The sequence below is a fragment of the Capsicum annuum genome, chromosome 1 (assembly GCF_002878395.1).
Source record: "Capsicum annuum cultivar UCD-10X-F1 chromosome 1, UCD10Xv1.1, whole genome shotgun sequence".
NCBI classification, from domain to species: domain Eukaryota; kingdom Viridiplantae; phylum Streptophyta; class Magnoliopsida; order Solanales; family Solanaceae; genus Capsicum; species Capsicum annuum.
The window spans coordinates 196,387,877-196,397,143 of record NC_061111.1 but is presented as its reverse complement, the minus strand read 5'-3'; the positions used below and the strand labels follow the sequence as shown (position 1 = coordinate 196,397,143).

The following is a 9,267-nucleotide window of genomic DNA, read 5'->3' as shown; positions in this document are numbered from 1 at the left end:
CTTTAAAATGAATATAATTTCTTTTAATCCTAGAAATAATTAAATAGGATATGACTCTTTCAAATTATATATTGAGCAACAATATTCATTAATTATAAAATATGAACAGTCCATGAATTTGGTGAATGGGCTGCTAGAGCCAAGAAGAAACTATATGCCTAATTCTTGCCAAAAATTGTCTTATGTACACCTGTTTTTTAAATCCTGGCTCCGCCAAAGAGCCACAGGGATCGATGAACTCACTCTCGAAAATAGTTTAGCTACATTTTAGGATTCTAGTGAAGGAAAGGCATGAGACCATTTCCTCCCTTATGTTTTCTTCTTTTTTTGAGCAATATGTATCTCATCATTATCTTTTTTATTTAGTCAGAAAAGAAAAAAATTTGATCAATCCTTAATCTACTTACCTTTAACCACTTTTTATAAATTCTACTGTTATTTTGAATGATAATCTTTGATCAAAATAGAGTTAGCTGCAAAAACATGCGAGTACATTATCTTAAAACTTCGAATTATATTAGCAAATAAAGTTGTTACTGTTAGTGTTACTAGATTAACTAACGAGGCTTTAGCATGTGAAAAAGCTGTAAATCTGTTGGAAACTTTTTTGATAAGAAGTATTTGTATAAAAATTGGAACCAAGTGGAATTTACTAAATTAATTTGTTGAAAATGACTTGTTCTGAGTAATATTTATAACTCCGTTGTAAAAAAAAAAAAAAAAAAAAAAAAGAGGAAGTAATATTTACAATTAAAAAAACTTTATTTTTTATCACATTTATATGGAAAAATTACAGAACTAAATAAACATTAGTACCTACTTTGCGTAACCACATCTACCTTTAAAAAAGAAGCTACAAAATATATAGGAAGATACATGTTCTAACTGCGTCTAAAATAACAAATATTCAGATATCTGAAAATAGACGTTCCATACTATGTGTATATGAAGGTACACAAATACACAATCTAAGTTGATGTATCTGAGATACATGACAAATACAATAATTTTTTTGAAATCGATGTTGCATCCTGTAATATGATCTCAAGCTCCTATATTTTTGTGGTTTGCTCTATGTATATCAAGAAAAACTGGAAGGACTTGGCATATTATTTCAGCTTTGTTTTGAAATAGCCTGATAACCAGATGTCCCCAGTAGTACTTTGCCCATTCGTTGATATGGGCTCATATTGATAGTGGCAACTCACACTGGATTATAATCCATGTTAAAGGAGACTTTTTCTGAGGAAGCCCAAGCTGCAGAATCACTACACTCAAATTGTGTTGGGTTCGAAAGTGATGTGATAATTCAGACAACAAAGAAATACATAAGAAATATACTATTAATATGATTTGATCAAACAACCTACGTATGAAAAACTAATATTGAAAAATATAAAATCTACTTGGAGAAAATCTCCCTCTAAACAAAATTATTGAAAAATATAAAATCTACTTGGAGAAAATCTCTCCCTAAATAAAATTCTTTAAACGGCTACATTGTGGATGTTATTGTGTGCAACAAAATTTTATAAACGACTATATGCTATTGTGTGCAATTGTGTTATGACTTGAGAAGATAGATTTGTTAGAGTTACAAAATCCTAAATCTAATAGAAATCTAATAGGAAAGAGATCTTTTCCTACTAGGAAAACTATTGGTTCGAATTAGAGAATAAACATAGTAGAAATCTAATAGAAAAGAGATTTTTTTCTACTAGGAAAACTGTTGGTTCGAAATCGAGAGGGCGTCATGCGGAAGCTTAAAGTTTGCAAACTGAGACGGTGATAATTCAAATAACAATGAAAAACAAATACTAAAAATATATTATTAAAGTTTGCAAATTGAGACGGTGATAATTCAGATAACAATGAAAAAAAAATAGTAAAAATATATTATTAATATGGTTTGGTCAAACGACCTACATATTAAAAATAATATTGAAAAAACTTAAAACCTATTGAAAAAGGATAAAAAATATGTTGTGAAAAATCTCCTCCTAAACAATACTCTTTGATGAATCAATTGTTTGTAGATGCTATTGTGTTATGATATGAGAAGGGGTCTTTACAAAACTTTTCCTTCAAGAAAGAGGTTAGTCAAATATGAAAAAATTTTATATTTTTCTTTAAGGAAAAGTAAAAGTATTTATGGTTACTTTTATTTTCCTGTAAAAACTTAATTTTAGTAAGAAAATTAGGCAAAAATCCTAACAAAAACTTTTCCACTAAGAAATTCGAAAGTAAAAACACATTTACGATAGAATCCACGTAAGGTAGAAAAATTAGGACAAATCCTACCAAATTGTTGTGTCAAATGAGACGAATTGAGCTGAATTTGAACTACTTAAGATGATCTCAGTTAATAATAAGTAGACGGATCATTGACACATTCCAGATTTTTTTAGGCTAAAATATGTTAAGATACGGGTCATAACTTAATTCGGCCGGTTCTTACTAGATTTTAATTATTTTATTTATTTTTTATATATAAATTTTTAATACCTAATAAAGTTATTCATTTTTCTTTATTAAGACTATATATAACATATGAAATAAAATAATATTTTTTAAGAGATTTCTCATTAGCCAAATTAGATTATATATCGAATCGAACAATTGATTTTAGATTTGATTTTGCCACCCCTACTTAACACCTATTATTTCATATCTTCTTCCATTAATATTAAAGATACGAATGCATTAGACTAAAGCGAATATATATATATTTTTTATTTTTTAATCTGATATTCGATATTTGCATTGGAGTACTAATTTGGATTCGCGTTGTGTAGGGTCCCATTTGGGGAGAAGCATTTCTTACCAAGATTTTTTCATATTCAGAGCTTAAATTCAAAATTTTTAATTAAGGGAGGAGTAATTCCATCCGCTGCACCACGGTGACCGGAGCGAATATATGCCGGAAGAAAAGTGAGTTCGAAACTTTGAGAGCATTTAACTAACATTTGGATAAAATAATAAAAATCCAGGGGTCGAAACTTGATGTTGAATAATAGTATGTAGTAGCATTTAGAATATCAAATTGTGCTTGAATATAAACTTTACTCAAAATAAAATTAAAAATTACCCCAAACTAATATTTGCGGGACAAAAGATAGCATTTGATTATGGACCGATTCTTTTTAAAAATAAAGATTAACCAATGAGTTTCAAATTTAGAAAGGTAGTTTTGCCCATTTTTTTCCACAGAATTATTTACAACTCACAAAATTTCCATTTTTTAAAAATTTAATATGATCAAATACAATTCAATTTCGAATATATTTTCTTAAACACTTTTCTTTTTTTAAATAGTAGTTGATCCATTCTTTTCACGTCATTTTCATACAAAAAATATTTCCTCATATACTATAATAGTAATAATAATAATAAAAAGAAATAGGAAAATCAATGGAGAAAACCACGTGCCATAAAATGATAAACTCTTGGTCTAATGACAAGATATGCACCGACTGTTTATATTCTCCAAAAAAATAATGTTAGCGTAGTTTTTACATTCTAATTAATTAAACATATTAGTAGCAAATTCCCTAGCCTCATATAATCCCATATCATTTCAACAATTTCTCAAAATACTTGAAAAATAAAAACATAAAAAATGGCAGTTGTGATAATCGATGGATCAACAGTTCGAGACTTTGTTTACAACGAAGAAGCATTCACAAAGGCAATAGATAAAGGATTTACCGATTTAGACCTCAATAACGACGGCGTTTTATCCCGATCGGAGCTTCGTAAAGCGTTCGAGTCTCTCCGGCTCATCGAATCTCACTTCGGCGTCGACGTCGCTGCTACGCCGGAGGAACTCACTAACCTCTACGATTCGATATTCGAGAAATTCGATTGCGATCACAACGGTACGGTGGATAGGGAGGAGTTTGGGAATGAGATGAGGAAAATTATGCTGGCGATTGCTGATGGACTTGGTACTTCGCCCATTCAAATGGCGCTTGATGATAGTGACCAGAGTTTGATTAAGCAAGCTGCTGATCTCGAAGCTTCTAAGCTTCATGCTGCCTAGTATATGTACTTGACTGCTCTATATTTGTTTATCAATAAGTCCGTGGGAGCTCGTGACTCAAACTCACAACCTTAGCTTGAAGTGAAAGTGAGGATTTTTTTATTTTTTTTGTGGGTGTGTTTTTCAACTTTCAAGCTCTTTGTTTCTTACCATAATATTACGAAGTCTTTTAAAGACGAGTATGCCGCCGTCATTTTCATGGTTGTAAAGGGAAAACATTTCATTTTGAAAATTGTGAACTTCCTATTCTGCAAAAAGAAGTGGGATTACACTAGGTACAAGGTACCTTCTTGTTTGTGGAAAATTTCAGTAGCTTAATTGGTTGATTGTCCGAATTTTCATTGTTGATTAGTGATTGGTGTTCGATTTTCCGCTTTATAAATTGAATTTCAAAACAAGTTTTTGATTCCAAAGTAGTAGTTTATCAGCAAAAATGGAACATAGGCACTAATGACAGATCTGGTTCGAGGTGGAATTGTGTATTGGAACTTCGGAAGATGCAACAAATTCAAATTTTTAGTAGAAACATAAGAGCTATGGAATAAGCTAGAAATAATCTGTCTAAACCAAGAGAAGATACATTAAAATAAAGTCGTTTAAATGAATACATGAAAAGCTAATAAATTGAACAAAAATCATTAAAATAAAGTTGTTTGAATGAATACACGACTAGCTAATAAACTGAACAAAAATCATTAACATATTCACATGCGTATCAGCATTAATTTTTCTGAAACGAAAGAGAGAAAGGAAGGAAGCAAAAATAACGAACGTCGCCTGAGAGATTCGAACTCTCGCGGGGAAACCCCATGTACTTAGCAGGCACACGCCTTAACCACTCGGCCAAAGCGACCGTTGATACCCATACCTCATATATTATCTTATATATAAAACAAATAACCACAAAAACCATTCACCATTCACCACCACCTATTTCCAATGACCATTCATTTTAATTAAGACTGCTTCAAATTTTATATTCAGGAGGACTTTGTTATTCGTGTTTCGTTATAGTACTAATTTTATTTTTGAATGTTGTATCGTTTGATGTATTACTTATTTATGGTATTTTTGAATATGGTAATTTCTATTACTATTCCTTTTTTAGATCATTTTATCTTTGAGCTAGGGGTCTTTCGAAAACAACCTCTCTATCTCACTTTAAGGTACATAGTGGTATGAACTACGTACACTTATTCTTCCTAGACCTAACTTGATGAAAATATACGGAGTACTGTTTCATGTTTGTTGTTGTATAGATTATCTTAATTTCTTATTTAGAAATGATTTAATTTTGAACTTACTTTTTTTTATCCTTGATGAAATACTAAACTATAGTTATATAAATATATTTAGAGAAAAGACATTTTTCCCCCTGAACTTGTCCTCCAAACTCACTTTAGCACTTAAACTTAACTTTTATTTATTTTCCCCCCTTAACAACTTTCAAGTGAATTAATTTAATCCTCAAAATCAAAAACCCACTCTCACAATGGAGAGTGCACTACACACGCGCCACATCGTTGCCACATCAGTGCCATGTCATTGCCACATCAGTGTCATGTCATTACCACGTAGAAAATTATAATTTAAAAAAAAATAATCCCACACACTTACTTTTTATATATTTTCTTAAAAAAGAAAAAAAATATATACTATTTTTATATATATAAAAAATATACTTTTTTTTAAATATATATAAATATATATTCACTACAAGAAATACAGTTTTTTGTGACGACTTTCAATGGCGACACAAACAGTTGCCACAAAACCTAGCATTTCTGTGGCGGCATATAAGGGTTGCCACAAAAGGTATAAGATTTAGGGGCGACCGTCAAAGTCGCCACTAATAGTGACATATTTAGTGGTGACTATGCGTAGGTCGCCACAAAAGGTATAAGAATAGTGACATATTTAGTGGTGACTTTATAGTCGCCACTAATAGTGACATAGGTCACCACAAAAGGTATAAGGAATAGTGACATATTTAGTGGCGACTATGCGTAGGTCGCCACAAAAGGTATAAGATTTAGGGGTGACTGTTAAAGTCGGCACTAATAGTTACTATATAGTGGCGACTATGCGTAGGTTGCCACAAAATGTTTAAGATTTAGGGGCGACCGTTAAAGTCGCCACTGATAAGACTCTCAGCTCGAGATATTTTACAACATTAGTTACAAACAAAAATTATTTACGATAATAATAAAAATATAGAATAATTAATGATATAAATTAAAAGGCCGAAAAGTTCAAAATGTAAACCAAATCAAAAGTTCAAATTTTCATTTTGCATTATTTTTTCTTAAAAAAATAAATTAAGTTATTTGTAAATATATTTTGGATATATATTTTCTATATAAAAAATCCACATTCATGATTTTAAAATGTACAAACTATTCTGGTACTTTTTAGTATCATTTTTTAAAATTTATTAATTCAAATACGATATTTTACATAATTTTATTAATATTTATTAATTTTTTTTCACGTAAATGTTCACACTCACAAATTATAAATATATTGTCTATTATTATTATATTTACTATAATTTTTATTGTTCTTGTTATTATTATCGACAGTTTTTACAATAATTTTGACATAACATTAATTTATTTTGATAGGACGTCTCATTATTATTATGATTATTATATTTATTAAACTAGCAGTCACTTTTATCCAATTTCTCTTTCTTGTGTTTACTTTTTGTAAAGAAGTATTATGTTATTTATTATTTACCTAAATTTTGATGAATATAATTATTGGGTATCTAGCAAAAAATATTTTCTTTGTCCTACTTTATTAAAATTATAAAACGGAAAAAAAGGTCAATAACATACAAGAAAAAAATAGAAAGTGTAGTTACAATTGACAGCAACAAAACAAACTCATATAATCTTTCCAATTGAACCATCGCCAAAAATGTCCCTTCCCCCAAACCCGATCGAAACCACCTTCAACGCATTCCAAATACCTTCGAAAAAAACCCGATCAATATTCAAAAAGAACAGTCACCCCGTTTCCTTTTCGACGACTATTCATCGTAAATCCATCGAAAAACGACACGGAATGGGTTCTGGTCTTTTCAGTTTGTGATTTTTGGTTCCATTTTAGCGAGGCAATGCAAAGGGCGTTAGATCGAAGTTGGATTTGTTCGTTTGGTTAATGTTTGTTCGAGATTTCGGTGGCGACATCGAACAAGTAGGATTTGAAATAAATTAAGGTCCATTTCTTGTCTCTCTCTCAATTAATTTTAATTGTTTGATATTTTGGTGTGTTAAATTCATAGTGTGAATTTTGTTTTCATTGATTTTGAGATAGTATCATGATAGGTTGAAGTTGGTAGGCAAACGATAGGTCGGGTAGGCAAACGTTAATTCTTGCTCATTCAGCTCTCTTATACAGATTCTGTTGCATAAGGCCTGCAACCAGATCAAATTATCTTCACAGATGTTGCAATGAAAAAGAGCCTAGCGTTCACTGGACACTGATGGGATCTTGGGTTTGAATGAATTATAATGTATACCTTTTTCTGTCTGCCCTGTAGGAAGCTATGCCCGCACTTACATTTTCCGAGTTTAGGAGTTGTGTCTGTTTGGTACTTTATGTGATTTGGGTGTTCTTTGGTTCATTTTTGGATTTGGAGTTTGCTTAGCTTTGGCATATTAAGGCCTAACCACACCATCAAAGTTTTGTTGTTTCTATATTTTTCAGTAAGTATTGTTGAAGTTGTGAACTCTATTTGATTTGGGTGTTGTTGAGGTTTACTTAGTTTTAGCATGTTAAGGCTTAATCACACCATCAAAGTATTTTTGTATCTATATTTTCAGCATTAAGTTGTGAACTTTATGGGATTTGGATGTTGTTTTAGTGTTGTTTTGTTCATTTTGTAATGTGGGTTTTTTTATGTGATTTGTTGGGTATTGTTTTAATGATATCTAGTCAATTTTGGCATGTCGGGTTTAGTTATTTTTGACTGTGCACTGATTCAGTAACTGACCAGAAAAAAAGATAGCATATTAAGATCTAATCACACCATTAAAGTCTTCTTATTTTTATATTTTTTTCAGCAGGTATTCTTGAAAGTTGTGAACTTTTTATGATTTGAATGTTGTTTTAATATTATTTTGTTCATTTTGGCATATGGGTTTTACTTAGTTGGCTACATTACTAATTTCATTGATAAACGGCTTTCGCCTTGGTTCTTCATTGAACAATAGCTTACCTACAGAAGGCTTAGCTACAAGGCTAATTCTCAGCTCTTCACACCTGCTCTACTGCTACTGGTTTAGTCTGGAATGAGCAAATCAGAACTTCATTTTTGGTTGCGGTTGGAGGGGAGTGGAGGGGCTTCTTATCCTTTGATAAATATATAATTTTCGTTTGCACAAATTGTAAAAGTAAAGCAGATTCATATCTAATTTAAGAAATTTTCCTCATTTCTGCAATCAATTTGCATATAATAATAATATATACACAAATTTCGGTAGCCTTGTCAAGTTTATTGCCCCACTGACTTTTATCTCGTTTTAGTGTAAATAACTCAGTACCAAAGAAGATGGATCATATGTTAATGAAGTGGCAAAAGAGATTTGTGTAAGTACTCTGTTGAGCAATTTTTATCGTTTTAACATTGTGTAGTTGAATCTATAGTCTAGTGAAGCCGTGTGGGATTCTTTCGATTCACTAGCATTGTTGCCTTGTTATATCTCGTTTTCTTGTTTAAAACACAAACTCAAAGTCTAGTGAAGCCGTGTGAGGCCTATTTCGATTCACTAGCATTGTTACGTTGTCTTTCATCTAATTTTCTTGTTCAAACACATAAACTCAAAGTCTAGTGAAGTCGGCCTATTTCGATTCACTAGAACCTTGTTGTTTATCTTGTTGTTATTGTGTTGGTTGAAATCTGTTGATACACACATAGTCTTGTATCAATATGGCATTGCAATATCCATTGTTGTAACGCTCTGTGAAGCATATTTATATGTATTCTGGTTAGCTAATTTGATAGGCCTATTTACAAAGAAAACTCCGGCAAAATTTTTTTTAAAATTTTGAGAGTTAACAAAATTTTAGTACCACATAATGGATAAAATGAAGTGGAAGTGAAGTAAATGATCTCATGAGTGTCTTAGATAATTCTTAAGAAAAAATGTGTTAGGAATTGATATGCCTAGCATGAATAAATTTGGTGGTGTTAGTTGAATTGAGATCTTTCTTTTTTA

At 30.9% G+C, this 9,267-nt stretch overlaps 1 protein-coding gene and 1 non-coding gene across 2 annotated transcripts; one reads left to right on the top strand and one right to left on the bottom strand.

Moving 5' to 3' along the window:
* The first annotated feature begins 2,940 nt into the window (after nucleotides 1-2,940).
* Nucleotides 2,941-4,377, top strand: LOC107843179. The gene has a single exon (XM_016687383.2). It carries the CDS (start codon nucleotides 3,620-3,622, stop codon nucleotides 4,040-4,042), a length of 423 nt encoding a protein of 140 aa, XP_016542869.1. The 5' UTR covers nucleotides 2,941-3,619; the 3' UTR covers nucleotides 4,043-4,377.
* Nucleotides 4,378-4,813: 436 nt separating this feature from the next.
* On the bottom strand, nucleotides 4,814-4,895 carry TRNAS-GCU. The gene has a single exon. It is a non-coding gene; the product is annotated as a tRNA-Ser (tRNA).
* Between the last annotated feature and the right edge of the window lie 4,372 nt (nucleotides 4,896-9,267).

What these genes read in the sequence shown, in the direction of transcription:
- LOC107843179 (XM_016687383.2), top strand. Translation starts at nt 3,620, where the DNA reads ATGGCAGTTGTGATAATCGATGGATCAACAGTTCGAGACTTTGTTTAC.